Source organism: Tribolium castaneum, chromosome 9, assembly GCF_031307605.1.
Source record: "Tribolium castaneum strain GA2 chromosome 9, icTriCast1.1, whole genome shotgun sequence".
Taxonomy (NCBI): domain Eukaryota; kingdom Metazoa; phylum Arthropoda; class Insecta; order Coleoptera; family Tenebrionidae; genus Tribolium; species Tribolium castaneum.
Genome location: NC_087402.1, coordinates 12,304,580 through 12,327,093, shown reverse-complemented (window position 1 = coordinate 12,327,093; position 22,514 = coordinate 12,304,580). Strand labels below are relative to the sequence as shown.

The 22,514-nt window shown below is 31.7% G+C and overlaps 1 protein-coding gene and 1 non-coding gene across 6 annotated transcripts in view; one reads left to right on the top strand and one right to left on the bottom strand.

Annotated features, from left to right (window-relative positions):
• The window catches only part of LOC103312757 (uncharacterized), a 32,621-nt gene that overhangs the window by 632 nt on the left and 9,475 nt on the right, over nucleotides 1-22,514 (top strand). The gene's annotated exons all lie outside the window — the stretch shown is intronic.
• On the bottom strand, nucleotides 1,610-21,110 carry AGO3 (Argonaute 3). 4 transcript variants are annotated; one of them, XM_064359091.1, is made up of 7 exons: nucleotides 20,844-21,110; nucleotides 20,315-20,627; nucleotides 16,647-17,527; nucleotides 10,887-11,351; nucleotides 3,170-6,265; nucleotides 2,361-3,118; nucleotides 1,610-2,295 (listed from the first exon to the last, which is right to left on the bottom strand). In XM_064359091.1, the coding sequence occupies exons 2-5, from the start codon at nucleotides 20,619-20,621 to the stop codon at nucleotides 5,357-5,359; spliced, it is 2,562 nt and encodes an 853-aa protein (XP_064215161.1). In that variant the 5' UTR covers nucleotides 20,622-20,627; nucleotides 20,844-21,110; the 3' UTR covers nucleotides 1,610-2,295; nucleotides 2,361-3,118; nucleotides 3,170-5,356. The 4 variants fall into 4 exon arrangements, with proteins under 4 accessions (XP_064215161.1, XP_064215159.1, XP_064215158.1 ...); XM_064359089.1 differs by having other exon boundaries at nucleotides 1,610-3,118; nucleotides 3,170-3,388; nucleotides 3,439-6,265; XM_064359088.1 differs by having other exon boundaries at nucleotides 1,610-3,118.

The window sequence follows — 22,514 nt, the reverse complement described above, 5'->3', positions numbered from 1 at the left end:
TAACAGATAAAAATTTAGAATTTGTTCCCTACAAAAATCCCAACACACTCGTAAATAGACTACGTCTTTTATTATCATCGACAGTAGCTGGTAATAATAATCATATGAATGAAATCAATCGCATCATAACAGAATTGCGTGAATCGAAAATAATTCGTTAATAATTTAGACGACTTGTATATATTGCAAACACATTATATTTTATAGTTAGTATTTCTACATACTTTATTCATTCAATAGACAAGAATATGACATTAGATAAATTTGGTGAACACATTAGTGAACACAGAATTCGGACAACTTTACAACGTGTCAAATCTTTCTCATATACCACAATCTCACTCTTTGGGACACTGGATCCAGCTAAAAAACTTTTTGTATTATTTAATATTGGTACGAATTATATTTTCCCATTAAAAGAAGCAACGATTACGTCTGTAAATGGTAGTCCATCGAGCGGGTGGATTGCATTAATTAATTCGAAACAAACTACGAATTTAATTGGTCAAATTTTACGTGAAGGTGACAAACTATCATTTAAATATAGACCCAAAACATCAGAAGCTAAACCGATATATATAGAAATAGTTTTAAAAGTACCAATCTACTATGAAGCGTAGTGATTTAAATATTAAGCGTCAAGTTGTTAATGAACTACATGCACCGGCGAGAGTGAACTTTAAAAGACGACGTGTGATAGTGAAAGGTTTAAATGATTTATTGCAACTCGATCTAGTTGAAATGGTACCATATTCACGCGTCAATAAAGGCTTTAAGTATATCTTAATGGTTATCAATGTTTTTTCTAAATTTGTATGGGCTGTTCCATTAAAGAATAAGTCGGCTTTAAGTGTTGTAAATGCAATGAGTGAAATTTTAAAAACTCGACGTAACGTTCCTAAAAACATTCAAACAGATCTGGGAAAGGAGTTTTACAATAAACATTTTCAACAATTAATGAATAAATACAAAATTAATCACTACAGTTCTTATTCGAATTTAAAAAGTAGTGTCGTCGAGCGCGTGAATCGAACAATCAAGGGAATGATGTATAAAGAATTTTCGGTGCAAGGTCACTACAACTGGTTAAACATTTTACCTGACATAATAAAAAAATACAATAATACCAGACATAGGACTACTGGTTTAAAACCGATTTCAATAAATAAGAAAAACGAACGCAAAGTTTAGGATCAAGTTTATAGTCATCTTAAAACAATGGACATTTATAAACCCAAATTTAAAGTTGGTGATTTTGTTCGAATTAGTAAACATCGACATCTTTTTAAGAAAGGGTACACCCCAAATTGGAGTAATGAAGTATTTACAGTTTCGAAGATTCAAAATACTAATCTTAGAACTTATTTGCTACAAGATGTTTCTGGAGAAACAATACGAGGAGGTTTCTACACTGAAGAATTACAAAAAGTTAAATATCCGAATGTATATCTCGTTGAGAAAGTTTTACGAAAGAAAGGTAACCGTTTATTCGTCAAGTGGAGTGGAATGGATAAAACTCATAACTCTTGGATTAATTCATCGGATATTACATAGATAATTATTATTATTATGAATTGTTTTTTTTTTTAATAAAATAAACTAAAAGGAATCACTTAAAACACTTTATTTCATCAATATTATAGGTAGTACATTAAATATCCTTAAATCTATTATAAATCCTCCATATTATTCTACCACTTATTTAATTATAAACTAATTAAATCAAGACGCCTCTTGAAACCTTTAGTTTACCTCGCCTTTGGCGCGCGCCCGACACTGATCAAGGTTAACAAGTCTGCATCACATTACCTATGCATAAGAAGACGCACATAAATAATACATGAATACAAATACTATAAAAAATAAAACTACAATAATGCTATTTTTAGTAACTAATTTGAATTTTTGAATTGTAGTTTTGTCTGTGGAAAGCAATTTCACATATCCACATTTTGGAGAATGTTTTTTATGCTCCATAAACGCATCATCACTTTTTTCCCATCGTGAAATTATTACTCCACAAACAAAACACTGGGTACAATCAGATATTTGAATATAAAACAATCCCGCTTTTGCTAAACTCCATGGAGATGGGTATGAATGTACCCAGTTCTTATATGATAACAGTCTTTTATCAAAACACTCGTATAAACTTTTTTCATATTGTCCATCGTCTAGACACATGATTTTTATTCATTTATTTTAAGAAACTATCACTAGCACAAAACGCACACTACTTCACACACATAAGTCTTTTTCCGATAATTTCATCCTACTCTTCGGCACCCTCGTTAACTGTAAATGAAATATACATTTCTTTAATTTCTTTTCATCCTCCATTTTACATTATGTTCACTCACCTAATATTTCATCATCAACACGTTGAAACTCAAAACAATGTGCAGATGTCGGGTTTCTAGCATCTTCTTTTCCCAAATATATTAAATATAGTGGACGTGGATCTCGTAATAACTCATCAATTTTCTCCTCAGTCAAATAATCACTTATTCTTCTCGGCAGAAACACTGCATAATTGTCCAACTCAACAAGCACTGAATTTCCGAACAGAGACTTTGTGCGTCTAATATTATGTATGCGGAATCTTGTGTTCAACTCTAGCTCACCAGCTTTTAAAATGGGCTTCTGTCCGCATCGAGCGATTCGATTCAATACATCCATGACCCAGCAGCGAATACTCTTAGACATTAACACAGATATATGCACTTTTTTTATATTCTTATTTCTCGGAGGATTAAATCAGTACTGACTGCTATCAAAATTGTACTAAATTCTATATATTAACTATACCCCCACTTTTTTAACCTTGAATGAAAATGTGGCCTTGAAAAAGTGAGATAATGAGAAAAAGTGAGATGAAAACATCAAAGATAAAGAGGGAATGAGTGGTCTTGAAACAGTGAGCGACTCTCTGCTTGCTTACTTGTATCACTTGTACACTTACTTGTATCAGTAGGTTGAAATAGGTGTACATAAAAACATGTAGCTTTTTTTTACAACTTTTATTTTTTTATACAATAATATAATATTTACATTTTACTACAACTACTACTACTTAGCTAAACTTATTCTACACTATTTTTACGAAAGAACCCCGGCCCTAAAAAAATTCACAATAAATTACTGTTGAAAAAGATTCAATTAAACTTACTTCTTTAATTTAAGGCATTATGATTCTTTTTAGTTTTTAAGAAGTCGAGGTAGCTGGGCTCATTGAAATGATCCCAGTTCTCCTCTTCTTCTTTCAACATCACTTCACATAAGGCCCTTTCTTTTTCTTTATCGGCCCGATGGCACTTCCAAATGTGCCTTTCGAGCCGAAACCAAAAAAGAACGTGGTTTTTGTCGTACGGACATGTAATCACATCCTCTGAAAAAAAAATATTTTCAACTAAACTACTAAAAAAATATTAAACTTACCAGGAGTATTAAAATCGAACACTTCCTTGTAACTTCCATTTTTCGAACAATTTCTTGTTATTGCAGATATACACAAGAACTGTGTTACACAACACAACACATTAACTTTTATACAGTTTGGGGTGGAAAATGAGTAAGGACAATTGCGCGATTCATCTTGAATGAGTGAGGAGTTGTTGGCCTTGCAAAAGTGGGGGAGTAGCATGAATGACCTTGACCTTGAAAACATCAAGGTCCAATAATGCCTTGGCCTTGAAGCGGTGGGGGAAGTGGGAGGGGTTGGCCTTGAAAAGTAAGAGAGAGAACGAGTGGCCTTGGAAGAAAGAGAGGGGAAAATGGGCGGGATCAAACTCAAGGTCAAGGTTGTGTTGTGTTGTCCCCCCATTCGTTATCTACTTTTTTGGGATTGTTAGTGCAAAATCCAAGTTTAGCTTTATAAGAGCAAAGGACATTTCGGCGCCAGCTGAAATTTTTGCATGCACACTCAATTAATTTTTTAGTGCAACAAGCAAAAATTTGTGATTGCCGATTAGATTAGAACCAAGAGAGATAATTTATAATAAATAAATAAATGGCACTTTATTACTTATAAATTACTTATAAATTAATTTGGTAACAAATACATTCCTAGAAAAAAACGATTTTTAAAACGTAAAATTTTTTTACGAAGTACGATTGACGTTAAGAAATATTATTTTGGTTTATGTTTTGGGTTTTACTTTCTTGTAAATTAAATGCTATACAGAGTGGCATTTTAAATGGAATAAAATTCGTAACTTCATAACCGATTATTGTGAAAATTTCAGAAAAAGGTCGATTTTTATTTTTTCTTGTCCACTATTTGGTGCATATGGTTTTTATCTGTTATCAGAAATGCACAGCCACCTCTTAACTTTTTTTTTGAAATGTAATGGTATGTCAAGTGACACATCATGTGAAAGATCACTTTGCAAACAATACAACGCACTATTTGTTTTTTGAAAATTTTCAAAGCCTTCGTGACAAAAAAATAAAAACCAATTTTATAAATTAACAGTATTTAATGCAACAAATGTTCAAAATGGACACCGTTCATTTAGTACGATAGTAATATGAATTCCTAACATTTTGTATCATTTAGAATGTGATTTGCCAAATTTCAAGATATTTCAAGATTGTTTTTTATTTTTTTATCGCGTAGGTTTTAAAAATATTCAGAAAACAAATAGTGCGTTGTATTGCTTGCAAAGTAGCTTTTCACAAAAAGTATCATTTCACATAGTTACACTTGAAAAGAAAAATAAAAAACGTTAAAGGTGGCTGTGCATTTCAGACAGCAGATAACCAAAAACCAGTTGCACAAAATGATGCACAAGAAAAAGCAAAAATCGACCTGTTTCAGGATTTTTTACAAAAATCGCTTATATCCAAGTTATGAATCTTAGTCTAATCAAAGATTAGACACTAGAAATAATTTTTTATCACGTAGGCCTTGACAATATTCAGTGCGTTGTACTGCTTTCGAAATGGTAAAAATCATATCCACCAAATAATGCACAAGAGAAAATAAAAATCGACCTGTTTCGGAAATTTTCACAAAAACCGCCTATATACAAGTTATGAATTTTATTCCAGTTAAAAATTCCACACGCTCTTAAATTATTCATAATTTAATAATCATTCTATAATTTCAATATCACTTTTTTATTGTTTTCCGATCAAGCAATTCCAACACACATGCAATTATGTTTTTTTATCGAAACTAGGGAAAACTTTTGAGTGGGTAGGAACCATGACAGGTAGTTTATAAATAAATGGCACTTTATTATGTCCGTATAAAAATATAATCATAAAAATTGAGTGGTAACAAAAATATTCGAAAAAAAAAACGAGAATTATTTCTGGCATAAGCCTAACACAATCAATAAAAATGTATTTTTTACAAATAAAAAAGTTTATCATCCAGTTGTGTACTGGGTGTTTTCTTTATATATTGCCCCACAATCGCAGCTAACTTATGCGCATAAAGACAAGGCGCAGGTACTCTGATAGTTCCCGACCAGTTATAATACAAATGACACAGTTTATATGCAAGTCTTTGTAAATGATCAGGTTTGATATTACCTTCGTCTACTAGCACAACATAATGAGTTGGGTTAACAGTACCTTGCCGAACCGACTGCGGCACAAGGAAAAAGTCGTAGAATTGCCTTCGTGTGACCATGTTATCAACCACTGTCCCAGATGGAGGATTTTCAAAATTCGTCTCATTAACCGTTCGAAAAATTCGAGTATTGATCCGTTTTTGCACAACTACAAAAGTTATAGTCGTTTCGATGTTCAGTTCTTTGATAACTTCCTGTAGCTGTGTTATTTCGTATTTTCTGCAATGTTCCAATTGACCATCGCCTACTCCATCACGAAAAACGATTACTTTACTCGGAAAAGCACCTTCTCGATCTTTAGCCGCTTGGAGCATTTGACGAAACGGCATTTTAAAATAATCACCAATTTCTCCGTCTTGAAACATTGCTTTGCTGAAGTATTTGGTCATCGAACCGTTAATTGAAGCAACGAAACCGCAAACGGATTGATTGTTTGCACCGTGATAAACATCAATTCCACAAACCATCCAACCACTGACTGGAATTTTTACACTCCATAAAGTGCCGCCAAGTTTGCAAGTGATTTGCATTGCGATTTTGTGAATTATTGTGCGCACTTTTTGTGGATTTGAAAGGGTTTTGCTTAAAATGACCTGACTGGCAACTGGAATGTTTACGCAACACATTTTTTTAATGATGGAATAGCGATCTGCACGGAGGGTTGGACAGATAAATACTGCCACCTGAAAAAAAAATTCTTTTTGCAGTAACTGTTACCGTCTCTTCTTTTCTAAAGTAATTTCAACCAAGAGGAAAACACTCTTAAAAATGTGTATAACGATTTATAGATACATTATTCATCAATGCAGAGTGAGTCTTGACTTAGTTAATAGCCTTAGCTAAAAAATACCTCCCTAAAATGTTTACTTCGGAAACTGTTTTGACTCCGCAAAATGTCATTTTAAAGGACAAGTACTTAAAATCGACATAGCAACACTTTGTGTAATTCATTTTGCAGACTCTAATTTATTTATTATTTAACAAAACAATAATTATTGTTTCAATAAATTAGTCGTTGCTATGACTATCGGTCGACTGCACTTGTGATGAAGGTGAAATGGAAATGTAAGGAATTTTCCAATTTTGTCGTTTTAGAGAGCTGGTACCAAAAAAATTTGTATGCAACACTTCCGCAAAATAGTTTTAGCGGACTCATCTCATTAAAAACTCGAGTCCCTCGTCGCCTCGTCCTTAATCCGATTCGTCCGCTCTAATTTGCGGACTTGTTTCATAAATAACATAAATGACTGTAGTTATGACTTATGACGGATACGACATTTTTATACATAGCTGTTTTGAATAGCCGATGCGATGGTCTGATAGTCTGAATTGAAAGTTTTCTTTAAACTTGACTATTTTTGTTTTACTAAATTTAGTTTCATAGTTTTCTGTTAGTTATGTTTATTGTTGTTTAAAAAATGTCGTGCGCTGGTATATTTGATAGACTTGATAAACCTAAATACTAAATACCAGACACCCTAAAGCAGCCACTGGTCAGGACAAAAAGACAAAAATTTAGTTGTGTTACTAATCACGCGATTTTGGTAACTCACAACTACTGTAGCATTTAGAAAGATATAAACAGGAAATATCTCAAAAAATACAAACAATGGATTTAGCAGGTTTACACTCTAAGCCGACGATATAATAAGTGGTCAACAATGGTGTCATTTTCTTCTATAAGACTTTAAACCCGTTTTCAACTAAATTCTAAGTTTTGGTGATATTTCGAATAAAACAAGCAAAAATTCAAATTTAGTTCGCTCTTTAACAAGAAAACGGAATTGTTTCGTTAAAAACAAGCCTAGAAATGTTTTTTGTAATTTCCAAGTGTTTCGACATCTTCTTGAGAAAAAAACAAAACCTTTTTCGATGTTGTTTTAAATTATTGTTAGTTGATTTAGTCCATCCAACAACGAGCAACATTTTCGTCAAAAATAAGCGAAAAAATTCAAAATTTTCTCAAAAATTAAATTTTAACCTAGTCAAGAATTAACCAAGTTTGTAAACTATGATCTATATCTTTTTGAAATCCCGCTAGAAAAGACCGAAAATCTACCAAATAAGTCAATAATATAATATATAAAAATAATATTATTTTTAGCATTTATGCATTTTGTGGCGGGCCACATTGGCCCTTCTTGATTATCGCGGATTACGACCCTCCCGGGGTAGCAACGGAAAAGGAACACACAAGTAATGTAATATTTATGAACATGTGCTAGAATATCAAAGATTACGGGAAACTAAAACAAAGCCCAACGAAATAAATGCGCAGTCAAATGTCTGGGGCACATCCAGGCCGGATAAATTGAATAGTAGGTCACTAAAATGCATTAAAATATGCCCTCCAAAAGTTAGAAACAAAGTCGAATAAAAACCGTCTAGAGCACGAGAAAGAAAGCACAGGGCAACACCAACAGGAAGTTCTCCACGGGGTTGACCAAATTTACAATCAATGAGGGATGAGTAGGTGACCGAGGTAACGAGTTAAATTAAAACAAAAACCAAAAGAGTCTTACGCCGATTTTACTCGAAGTAAGAAGTAATGAGCGGTTACGGGGGTGCCTTAATGTGCCCAATTTCTCAAAGTACCAAAAGTTCTTAGTGTGATCAAATGTTCTAAGTGCCCTGATTTTTAGATAATTTCTTCGAGGCGACATCGCATGATGCATTGTGAGTCTTATTCGGTTTGAATTCTCTTTACTCCGAGCATGGATTGTTATCTGCTCTTTCGTATTTGGTTTATGCTTTGTCCAACTTTGTTGCGATATTTTTCCGAGTTTATTATACAGAACGAACTATGCATATTTACAAGTTAGGAAGACACACAGATAGATGCAAAATGTTCCTTTTCTAGAGGTGACCAAAGTTTCTCACGTTGTTCGACACGAACTTGGTTATAAAAATTATCATAAGTACCTACCGAGCGTTTCGGGGTTGTAAATTACGTAACAAAAGCGGCTGACGATACCTGTTTATTTGACAGATCCGAGTGCGGTTGTGATTGCTAAATGGGGGTAACTTTGTTGGATTTTTAGGAGTAAACGAACTTTCATTACTGTATTTGTAAGAATTAGCATTAACCTAGGTTTAATGGTTGTATTCGGTAGTTTCATTTCGGTGAAGGGATTTTCGGTGAATCAGTCCGGAGCCACCTCCATAAGGGACGGTGAAATCCATTAGATTTAGTATTTGTTTCATTGGCGTAAGCGTACTTGTTAACCTTTTTGTACCTTTTGAAGTATGTCAATTAAATTACCTATTAGTAAATATATCTTTGATTTGACTGCCTCAATCTTTCCCAAATAATTGTTTCCGTAATGTAGCTGGAAGACCTTGTTGAGTCTAATTCGAAGAATAAAATGATGTATTCAACTCGTTTTCGTGTAAATCGGTTCATCTATTTCACCTAGTGGATGATAAACCACTCGTTTTCACTCGTGAAATAAAACGTCCGATTTATTTATTATTTATTACCGTTATCAACTGACACAAAAAAATTAATATACTATTTTATATTATTAACATTATTTTAAAATGTTTCATTCGATTTAATTCATTTGTAAAGTAAAAACTCATTTATTTAATTTTTGGTTCAATTGAGTACATCTTTTTCCGAAAACAATATAATTGGACAAACTGGGATCTATTTCATTAAACTTTTTACAAGTGAATTAGTTGTCACTTGCATACTTTTTCTATAGTAATGTAAATAATAAACTCGTCACTTGTAAAAATCAACTTGTAATTTTTATGAAACGGGCCCCAGGTGTCATGTTCTGTCAGTTTTTTCTCTCACAAAAAATTCGTTCGCTTTTTAACCAAAAACGGCATTATTTCGGGTATATCATCAATCTAAAAATTGTTAGCTATTAGCTAATTGTTGTTAATAAAAAGTTAGCCAAGAAAAGTTTTCAAGTACTTCAAAATGTTTTTGAGGCAAAAAAATTTTTTTTTCAATAAATTTTAGTAAAACTGACCAAAAAATAATCAAATTAACTGGAAATTGTTATTTGAGTGTATTTTACTTTATTGACACGTTTTTGAGATTCCATAGTTACTTTAATTTTGCTTTTTGAGAACAACTATTTTGTAAACATGTAAAATATGTTTTTTAATTGTTTAAGCACGTTTTCGAGGTTATTTCCATCCTCGCAGCGTTTTGAAAGATATGAAAACATAACAAATTTTAAAATTTTCCTTTTTTTAACACTTTGGGTACAGAAACGATTATCAATCGTGGATAAAGATAAATTGTCCTTCTGGTGCATTTTTTAAAGCAGAATTTAAACATAAAATTATGTATTTTGAAATAAATATTAATCTACGGTTTATTTTTGATGCAGAAAATTGTTAGTATTTAATTATACTATTTTTAGTATTTGACCGTATTTGATTGTAATTTTAAATCATTTTGTACACATTTTTAACATTTCCCCTCGGTTTAGACAAAAATATTCAGATGTTTTCATCATCGAATTTCTTTCACAATATAAACAAAAAGAGGTTTAGAAAAAAATAAGTGACATAAATGCACCATTTTAAGAAATTCATACCTTTCGTATTATTATAAAAGACATTTAAGCTGTTCCAAAACTGGAAATGCCAACGTCGCAATTTACAGAATTATTAATTTTTTGAAATAAAGTTGATGAAAATGTAAAATAATTATTAATGATTAGATCTCTTATTGAAACTATAAATTACATTAGCGATTAATTTTTGAAGTGCATGAATAACTTTTAGAGAAACTGCAACATTGGCAGTTATTTTGAAACGGCTAATACCATCTAAACCAAACACTATACAGTCATATTTGACCTAAAATTTAATAATGTGGTCAATGATTTTTTTCGAGCGATTTGATTAGCTGTATAAAATAAAGTTGTTTGTTAATTTTACAAATTACAAATTATTCTTTTTTGACTTTCCACAAATTTACTTAAGAGAAGTTAATAATTTCTCAGCCTGTGCAAGATGATCAATTATCAAAAATAGCTATGGGTAAAAAATCCAAATTACTAAACATGTCTAACTGCGTTGTGCAAAAAAGCTATTTCCCGGTTTTAAATTTTTTACTTTACGAACAACACAATAATTATTAGTACTTGCAACATCAAGTACTAAGAAAATGTAATCGGTTGGCAAGAATAAAATGTTTCCAAATATATTTTAGAACGGTGAAAAACTACAAAGTGACGCCCAACTGTGGCTCACTTTGATTTTTTGCCATACCAAATTTTATTTCGTCAAAAAAATTACACTGTACATAATTCAAAAAATAAAAAAAAACAGTCTTACCTGTGTGTTTGCCACATTGTCTCTGATTGCAGTCATATAAGTCTCCGTTCGATCATCATCTAAGACAATATGACGAGGATCCTGGATAACACATCCCATACCTTTTCCCAATCGTACAATTGTTTGTGCAAAATTAGCCGCATATTTCTGATCTCTTCGTGTGTAATACAATTGCCAATTTGTTATATTAACAGGTCCAGTAAGTTTATTATCGGATATAGCTTTATTCCAATCGGTTCCGCCGGTATATTTATGTGCTTCAGCATCAGGTCCTCCAAAATAAATCGCTTCTTGAGGTAAAACTCGCGCTTTTACGTCAACAGTATCATCAGCAAGACTCAAACCCCAACCGCTCAATACTTGCTTAGCCTTTTCTGATTGTCTAACTCGATCCAGATATGTGCGCAATGCCAACATTCGCTGATTTGGAGTGATACGAGTGAAAGCTGCTACATCTTTCATCACCTGGATAAAAAAAGTTAACTATTAAATAAACAAAACAAAAAACTAGACGGAAATAAAGTAGAAACAAATAAGAATAATTTTAAAACTTTTTAATGAACTAATTTGTTAATGAAGGTGATTATGCACCGATATTGTTTAAAGCACGAGCGAATTAATTACATTTTTTTACCACAAAGTCAAAGTTTTTGTAATACAATTTGAAATTAATTTAACAAGATAATGGGTAATAAGTACTTGTAGGTGATTTAATAGTATATTACTTAACGAGTGTGGAAAGTGAGTAATATCGTGGGAGTGAGAATCTTGACGCACGAGGCGCCAGCCTAGTTTTGTACACTATTTTTCCTACGACACTGAAGAAGAGCCATTTATTGAAGAAAGTTTTCGATAAACCGCATTTAAAATTTTATCTGCAATTTGCATTGTACTGGTAACTGATTCATGAGTATATTCTTCACGACAGCAGTAGATTTCCATCCACCGTGGCGCTTAAAAGTTGTGATTTCGGCGGATCGCCGAAAACATTGTCATGTGGATTAAAGATCTGGATTTTAAAGGTTTCAATAAATGGCTATTTGTTTAAGGAAGCTGCAAAGTTTGTTACGTTTGTTTACACCTACCAGTTGTCTTACTTCGGAGCTCTCCTTGCAGATAAACAGAATGGCAATATACTTGATAAAAACAAACAATTACATTAGAACTGTACAACATAATAAAACACTGGTTATTAACTTTCAGGCCTATTAATTTGTGTGAAATTGACATCTCCCGATTAGTGTCGTAAGAAAAAGTAATAACGTGTAATGTATGAGAAGTGGTTGTTGTAAATTGTGTCCAAAAATGGATTATAAATTACAGTAGAATAAAGACAGTTTAATGCACGACACGAGTACAAAAAGTCACAAAAAAAAACGATTTAAATTTGGTAATTTTTAATCTGTTAAATAAAAAAAACAAAAATAGATCTAGTATGATTTAATTAATGAGTGGGATAGCAGACAAGGTGCAGTTTATTTTGTTTTTTTTAACGTCTTAAATTATTCTAAATCTCAGGCATCATTATCAAATGCAAAGGATATCAGTACCATTGTTTTTCCTTTTTTAGATCTGCTTCATCTTTCTGTCTATGGTATCTGTTTAACAAAGTAGTTCCTCTCCACATTATTTATGCATGAATGGTTTCCTAATTATTTATTGGTAAGCTACGATGTTGTTTGACGAAAATTATGAGATTTTTACAGTTTGTAGCTTAAATCGTCCACTATCAATGTTCATAATTCGTATTATCTATAATTTTAATTTTCAAAAATATTCACAATTGGAGTGTTCAATGCTATAACGATATAAGTCAAATTTTATTCATTTTGAGGAAACTATAGAAACGTATGCTATAAAATCCTGTCTTTCAAATGCAATAGATTGGTTTATTTAAATGTTATTAAATAATTTTGTTATAACATCAAAAATTTGTGAACATAATGTGATAAGTCCATCAATCATTTTTTCTCTAAAAGTCTACAAATTAATATTAAACGTAAAGTATTAAAAAAAAAACTATAAATTAAACCTGGCATTCTATTCTAAGTGTTTTCTAAAAATTTGAAGACAAAAGTGTTTTATTGTAGTCATTTTTAGTAAACAAAATTGTTAAAATAGTGCTTCGTTCTGACTCTTGGGCTTAAAGGTGCTTCAATTTAAAGACAACAATTAAAAAAAATTTACAATCTTTACGTAACTTTTAAAAGACTATTCTAAAAATTTCATTAATTTATGATCACTTCCTCATGAAGAAAGTATAAAAAAATTAAAGATTTTTAAGGGTTGCTACCCCAAATGTCTCATTCGCTAAAACACAAACGTTATTAGTATTCATAAGTAGAGTCCGCAAAATGACAGAGCGTCCATGGTGGTAGGAGTGCGCAGAGACGAAAATTCGTCACGGACGAGTCCAATCCTTACGTTAGAGGTGTTGGCATGGAGCAATGCCGTGGAGTGTATTTACATGTGTAGGAAATTCTTCTTAAAGTTTAACATTTCAACATTAACAGTCATAGTAAAGATACCATTAGAAACTTTTTTTTGTAATAAACGCGTTTTAACTCATTACTCGATTGTGTATTTTTATTTATTCGACTTCTCTGCATTGTATTTCTATGAAATTAACGTGTATTATCATTAGATATGATTTTTATTACTACACCTTGCTATTATTGAATACAAAAAATAGTAAATAATACTAATCATAAATCTCAAACCCTTCTTGGTCATTGAATAGTTTTTTGCTACGCCACTGCTCAATTTCCCCACTCGATAAAGTACGCATTGGCTCCGCCTATCGTGGTAGTTAACAGAGTTTCCGAGCTCTATACATATTTACATTAAAAATAATCTATTTCCAAATTTAGAGCTTAGAGAGAACCTTTACAATTTTTTTATCACGAGCTCCTGGACTTACAAGTTATGTGGAAGTAAGGTTTTAGAAAAGAAAAGAGGAAAAAAGACAGTATTAACATTGGATGAACAAAACTTTAATAGGTTAAAACTTAAAGAGCTTCTAATTTAAAAAAAACTTACGACGTCGTCTTAGATCTAACAAAATGAAAGAAATAAATTCTTTTTCACATTCCTCCAAGATGCTTTTATACTATTATTTTTTATTTATTTATTTTTCAAACAAACTGTTACAATGTTCTAACGATGTTGTTGTATATAGTTACCAGCAAAGTAACTGACCCTTGTAACTCAAATCTCGTCTAATAGACTTATTTCGTTATAGTACAGAACACCCCAAATACGTCTTTTTCATATTGACTTTGACTGATATTTTAAGAACTATCGGCCGTAAACAAAAAAAAAGACAAAATGAAAATCTTGAATAATTTTGCATAATGAAAAAATGACGTATCAATTGTCTGAAGTCTTACTTTGATAATAAATATGGTACTCGCCTCCTACTCAACTAATTTTTACCATCAGAAACCAAACTTTAATCGATTTCTTAAAAATTATTAGTTGTCAATAAACAAAACCAATTTACGCCAAATAAGCATATTTTTAAATTTTTGGTTTTGGTTACCTTAATGTCTTTTTTATTGGTAGGTAAGCAAGTAAAATTTTGAGCAAGTTGATTCATTCGAATTATGTGTAGAATATGTTCAATTCTATTTTTTATTTACTTTTGGCAGATCCAAAAAATCGATAATTTCGCCAAAAAACTACAAAACCACGAATCTTCGTAGTACAAAAATTTAAAACGATTTAGAATCATTTTCCTTTTTCCAAATGATATTCATAACGTACTGAGCTTTTAAACAATACCGGGTGCTCAAAAACCGGCGCACCAACTCAATGGTGTGTTGTAGAAAATTGCTTACATGTAAAGATAGAAATAGTAAAAAAATTCTTTTTATTAAAGTTATTGATAAATAACGAATTTTAAATAAATGATATGTGGCAACACTGTAGAATTTGATCAAGAATAAAAATAAATTATTCTTGAAATGGTTTCCTAGGAAATAATTCCCAGTGTTGGCAGATCTACAAATTGTGATTTTTTTGATAGATTTTTTTTTAATTCAAAAAACTGCTAAAGTCGGCTAGTAAATTTAAAAATATTTATTCGTCGTTTCGTCAGAAAACTATTATATAGTGTGAAACACAAAACAATAAAAAATAATGAAAACTGAAGGAGTTAACAAAATAAGTTTGTAGCTCCAGATTTTTTTAAATATTTTTTTAGGAATGTCTTCAAGATGTTTTCCGTAATCTACACATGCTTCTCAACAACATACTACTACGTACAACAGTGGTACGTTATTGAGAAGCAAGTGCAGATTACGGGAAAAATGTTAAAAAAATTACTAAAGTCATCTTTTAAAAAATCTGGAGCTACAAACTTATTGTGCTAACTTCTTTAGTTTTCATTAGTTTTTAATGTTATTATGTTTCACACTAGGTAATCGTTCCCTAACAAAACGATGACTAATTATTTTTAATTTTTCTATCAGACTTTAGCCGTTTTTTTAATTAATAAAAAATTAAATTCATCAAAAAAATCACAATGTGTAGATGTGCCAACACAGGGAATTATTTCCTAGGAAACCGTTTCAAAAATAATTTATTTTTATTATTGATCAAATTCTATTGTGATCATGACTGTTAGACAACGTTGCCACATATTATTTATCTAAAATCCGTCATTTATCAATAACTTTAATACAAAGAATTTTTTTACTATTTTTAGCTTTATATGTGACCAGTTCTCTACCACACACCACAAAGTTGGTGCGCCAGTTTTTGAGCACGCTGTATACGCTTTTAGATGTTTTCTCTTGCGAGAAGTTGTGTGTAAAAACTTAAGTTAAACGACTGAGCTCTATTTGATTGTTTACTACGCCTGTTTCCAAGACAGTTTAACCATAACCATAACCTGCTGTCTTGACAATTATTTAATAAATATTTCAAAAATTAAGGGAACCTGCAAAAAACGCCATAAGCATCTCGAACGTTAAGGATTGACGATCTTGTCGCTACGCTCCTCCTCCAAATAATTGTCTTCAATCGGTAAAATCTCTTTACCGTTCTTGATACTTAATATACTATTTCCACTTGGATCAGAATTATTGTTGAACTATACTGAGCTCACCGTACATGCGGCCGTACGAATGCACTAATTTAAAACTCAATTTTTGAGAAAAAAATAAACAAAATCGTTTTTTGAATTAGATGTTATTCCTAGCAGATCAGTTTTTATCTCGATTTAAATATTTATAACTAAGTTATAACGGCGTAAACAGCGTAATAATTTTAATGTTTTTATAGAAAAATCTAAAGTCCAAATGGCATGAAAAAATACAGTATTACAAGTAAGTCCTATTATACAAGACCCATAAAATAAATTATCAACAAACTTTTTTAATTTCTAATAAAAAAGAATAAAATGACCAAAAATTGAGGTTTTTCTCATTTTATTTATAAATTTATGTATATTATTGATATGGTCCTCAGAAAGTTACCATATTGTTTTCATGCAATCTGAACTTATATAAAAAAAACAATAAATTAAACACTTTTTAACCCGTTTAAACTAGATTACAAATACTTAAAATGAGATACAAACTAACCTGTGAGGTAATGACTGAATTTAGGAACAACATACAGTTGTAAAGACAGCATTTTGTTTATCACTTTTCTTAATAATCCAATTTCAAATTTTGCGTTCACACCCTTGCTTGAATAGCTCCTCTTTCGGAATATAGTTCAATCTTAAAAACCAATTTTTTACAACACACTCACCTTAAAATCGTTCCTCATCGCGTCGGTAAGTCCCGTAAGATAACACAATTCGGGAATCAAACAAATCATACGCTCAATTTTCCCATCAGGCGATTGTTTAACTTGACGAGTAATAAGCAATGGCTGATCCACATCTTCAATCCTAATGTTATAATGTTCCCTGTAGTAATCGATAAAACAAGATGGCCCCTTATTTCGATCTTCAAACGTATCTTTCGGATTCATATTCCACGCAATATCATCGATAATATACGTCCTATTATTATATTTTGTAAGAACACAAGCTCCTATTACATTCTTTGTAACTTCCTCACGAAAATTTCGAGGATTCGTTGCTCTAATTTCGTGAAATAGCTCATAAACAGTTTGTGATCGAATTACACGATGTTGTGTATCCAAACACACCATCAAACCACCTTCCATCTCATCAACATGCACACAAAATCCAGGCAATACTTCGAGCTTATGTTGAGGCACAAGATATTTATGATCTGGGCTGAAGTAATTTCGTCCCATTCGTTGGTAGAGTAAAATGTGCATAATTCTCTTAAATAGCACATTGTACAAATGTAAACATTCGCTCAATTTTCTCTTTCTTTTATAAATTAGTGTTGTTGTGACGGGAGTTTCTGTGTTGGGTATAACACTTTCGAATTCTTGTCTAGGAGAAAATGCAAGACATGGTAAGTAGAGACATACGTCTCCGTCATACACTTTTGTCGTGCTTAATTCTCCAAGAGCTTGATTTACTAGTTTAATTCTGTTTGATTTGGCGTCGATATCGGGTTGAAATCGGACCTCGTATTCAAAAACGCCACGGTCTTTTTCGACGTTTAGGAGAATATAATTGGCAGTGGCTTTTATTGGAGTTCCACTCTCACCTAAATCAAAGACGTTGTATTAACATTAGATTCAATATTTTTTGTAATGAATAATTAAAAAAAATTTTTTTTATTAATTTTGTTGTATTTACGCTAAGTTGGTAAGAGATTATCAACTGTCACTTACTGTCTATGTCAATGATATCGATACCAACCTAATAAATGACCTCAGATGTTATTGGACAGTAAAAAAACACCAGTATGAGTACGGTAACGAGCAAAAAATTTCGGACACCTTTGACACTTCGATGACATAAACGTGTGTAATTCCCTATCCTTTTTGGTATTGAAAAGTCAAAAATGCCCGAAATTTTTTGCTCATCATTGTACAAAAACGTTATGATCTCAGTTATGATTAATAAAGAGTTAAATGCAAAATAAATTAAATGAAACTTTATTCTTTACGGAGATACATAATTTGATAAACCAGTAATTTAAAAAATAAATAAAAACACAAAAATCAAAGTTTAGAAAAACTGTTGCAAAGTTGCTTAAATACGTGTTAAACGTGTTAAAATGGTATAGTGGCGGTCAGCTCGATTTGCGTGTGCGTCATCAATTTCATTTTTTCATTACCAACACAAAGCTGTAAACAAATTATCAAAAACAATGCAAATTTAAACAACTAAAGGGTATCTAAGGGTGGTATCCTTGAACATTAATTTACATGTGCACTTCGACAACACCGTCAAGTGTCACGAATTTATCAACCTGACATTGACAGTAAATTATAGTCGTTGTCGCATGGTTGTCGAAAGTGTTATCGGTATTAATCGCAAGTATTTTCCGTTCGTTTATTGTGTTTTGTGATTTGCGTTTCGTTAGGTTTTTGATTCTGCGTTTATTAGTTCTTGTTTTGTGAATATGTATTTTTTGTAACAACTATTAATTTAAACACTTCGTAACCTCAAAAAATATTTGATAGTTTGTCACCGCTATGACCCTGCTATGTAAACGTAGTGACAGAAATGTCAGATAACGCACACGCAAATGGAGCTGAGCGCTACCATAGAAATACCTATTGCTACAATTAGGATTTTTTAATAAATATTTTAAGCAAAAAACATTTTATTCCATAATTTTAACTGTCCATTAAACGGTAAAATACGTATTTTGATTTATTTCTTCACAATACGACTATTTATTTACGAATAGAAATTCTATCGTCGTAAGTAGCAAAGCCAGTAGATATGCGCTACAATTCCCAGATTTAGATGCATTAAATTTTGTGAAACGAAAGTCAGTGTAAGCAGAGCGGTCTTAAATTCTTTCCCATTAGGACAGAATCTAATAATTTAGAATGAATTTTCAAGGAAGTATTGTTTAAATCTACCTGAAATACTTATTGAAAATTTGGTATCTTAGAAATTTCTCTTTCAAGTTGGTACCTAACACTTCATGTTTCTGAAACAATTTTTGTTTGAATGAGTTTCCAATATTCTCACACAGACGTGCTTCGTAATGTGGACGACTTTGAACAGTCTAGAGGCCCCTTTGTTTAATGTTTTTGGTGTCGATTTATTATTTACGTGATTTAAGCACAGGTTTGAAAGTTCCATGAAATCTGTTCATAACCAATAACCACAGTAAAACTACAGATGAACGCCAGAATCACTGTGCTCTTTACCAATTTTTCAAAAGTGAGAGAATCTTGACAGTTTTGACGTATGTTCAAAATTACTGACAATTTGACGAACCTTTAAAATTACAGCGTTATTACAAAAAATGTCGAGCCTTGGAAAAGTAAACTGCCTGTTTAAATACATTCTCGATTTAAATCTATCATCTATCATGACCTTTAACGAATATCTCTTTTGAGCATCCTCTTTAGCAATTTTATTTAGTGAAGATTAAACGTAGAAATAGGGACAAAACGCACTTACTAAGGCTTTTCAAGGCTAGACATTTTATATAAATAATGCGGTATATGTCGAATTTCGATAGTTGCGCCCTCTCTAGAGTATATAATCGTTATTGTTGCCCTGTCAAGGTCCGTGTCGCTACTTTAGTATATCTACTGGCTTTGGTAAGTAGAAAGCTGCAGTGCCATCTCACGGAGAACTGAAACGCCACACCATTATTTTTTTAAATTATCTAAGTTTTATGGTCTCATTTGTTTGAGAAAAATATTTTTTGTTAAAGACAAAACAATTTAGTTCTACTCTTGAAAAAAAAATTAATGGAAAACCATTTTTTCCCTAATATCATATTTTTTTAATTAAATACTTTTGAGTAAAGCAATGGTGCTTTCAGAAAATGAAGAACCAACGTTTTTTGTGCTACCTTTAGAAAATTGCGTTTTTTTAATTATTAAAACGTATTATTAATATAATTAATATTATTAAAACATAATTTTTTCTCTGTATAATGTACACCATTAAATTTCTATTATGATTACCTCACACCGCATGAACCCTTCAAGTTAATCACTCAGACAAGCTTATTGTGATTTACTGCAGACAGGCTGCATTCTTTCAAACGAACCGATCGGCATCGTAAATATAAAAATGCGAGGTTGGCGTTTTTAAACAGCTAATACAAAGTTTTTAAATAAATAATTATTTTTTAATACTTTTTTCAACAAATCTGTGTAAATTGAGTTTTTAACTCGTTATGAACTTGACTCCAAACATTTCAAATAAGATAAAAACTGACCCGTGTGGTAAAGATTTAATTAAGGAACAACATCCAACTTGAAAACCTTTTGTATTTATCTTCAAAAAATTAAGGTTAATTTTTTGTCCACACATTTTTCCCACGCTTTCTTGAAACAAATTAAAAATATACCTCTGTAAGAGCACGTCTCCGAGGCAGTGATCGCAACTTCGCCCAACGCCTTTGTGACCCCTGAAACGCCCCTCCTTGTCTCCGAAGACACCGTCGAAGGCCCCGGCGTTGAAAGCTGCCCACTGTCGCCCCCAGCTTTCCTCTCCTTAGCCTCCTGAATCTTCTGTAGAAGCATCGCCCTTCCGCGAGTTTTGGGGGGTGCCTGTTCCTCTACAGGCTCTCCAGCGCCCCCGGCCCGAGCCTCTTTATGCTTCTTGAGCATCTCGAGGAGGGCCCCTCTGCCCTTGGGAGCAGGTTTCTGTTCCATTTTTAACTGTTTTAACACATAAAAAAACAACACAATTATTCACACGAAACAAATCACAGAACAAAAAAAACATGAAAATGAAGTGTGCAAGTCAAACACCAACCTAAGATAAACAAATACACTAGATCAGTAGGGAGATGCGGAGAAAAGCAGGGTTAAAGTGAAATTGTGTGATTAAATTATTTGATAATGATTGCTAATGCGTAAAGAATGGTTACTTACACTTATAAGCAGATGATTAAATTCTGCCGAAGTTGAATATGTTGACAAATAAGGCAAACGTGGTTACTCTTAAATGTCTCACTGATTTACTAAACCTCTGTAAACTTGTTCGTGTTTCCTATTACCATAAATAAGCACAGCTTTCAACACCAGTAACATTTCACTACTGCCTTGTAGCTTGTAATTGTGCAGTAAAAACACTGATAACAGCGTATCAATGACTTAAAGAAAACCGTTATAAGAACGAAAATGGAACGAAATTCCTCTGAAATCAGGGTCACCATAGCAAGATGGTTGGTAGGATTGGTAAAATTAAAAAATGAATCAAATATTTTTTTATTTCATCATATTATTATTTGCTCCTTTTTTGTTGATTCAAGAATAAATAACTTATATGCCATTTCAGTTCATTGTAGAATTTTGCAACAACGCATTTGCTTTTTTTGGAGTTTCTGGTGGGTTTTCTTGGCTCAAACTTTGTCGCTGGGATTTAGCTTAACCAGAGTTCTTTTGTTATACAGAAACTCTCAAATTTGTACTTTATTTCACTCCAAAAAATTTAAATTCGCTGTCAACAAATTCTACGACGAAAAGAAATGGGATTTAAGCTCTTTGTGTGCTTGAAGACATAGAAACCACGGTATGGCTTTAATTGAAGAAATTTATATAAAAATAACATTAGCTGTTTCAAAACTTAAAAAACGCCAACGTCGCATTTTCTCTCAAAATTAGCGGTTATAATTTATTCAGGCACTTCAAAAAATATTAGCTAATGTTTCAGAATTATAAAAATGCCAACGTCGCATTTTCTCTTAAAATTTGCCGTTATAACTTATTCATGCACTTCAAAAAAATAACAACTAATGTAATTTATACTTTCAATGAGAGATTTAATCACTAATAACTATTTTACAATTTTATCAATCTAATTTAAAACAGTAATTCAGTTAAATGCTTATAAATTACTACATTTATATTCGTACAACATCGCATTATCTACATTTAAACACAAATCTAGTAATTTTTTATCCACTTACTCTTTTAGGAAAAACGGGAACATGCATATTTTTATATTATGCATATCAAGGGTTGTTCTTCCTTGATTTTTTGGTTGATTCTTACCTTACCAAAATTAGTTGTTATAAATTATTCATGCACTTCAAAAATTATTATTAGCTAATGTAATTTATACTTTTAAAGAGAGATCTAATCATTAATAACTGTTTTATAATTTTATCAATCTTATTTAAAAAAATAATTCGGTAAATTGCGACGTTGTCGTTTTTATAGTTTTGAGACAGCTAATAGTTTGAACAGACTTTGGATAAGTTAAACTAAACAAAAACAAACAACAAAAATTGAAAATAGAAAAAATAGTATGTTACTCTCGTTTTATAAGACTTAATTGTGGCACTCATTCTGTTAAAGCACTTCTTCGTCGTGCTCCAAAACCATTCGTACCACACAATAGAACGTCTTATAAACTTGTGTAACATACAGCGTGTATCAGAAATACGTGTTTTAATTTTAACAGGCAACAGAGCTCAACAAATAGAACATCTTTTCTATTTGAAAATTTTCCATTAATTTACAATTAATGCTGCTAACCTTTTGAAAGCGATTACTTTTATTTTTATCCAAATAATCCACAATTTGATTTAATAGTAGTCT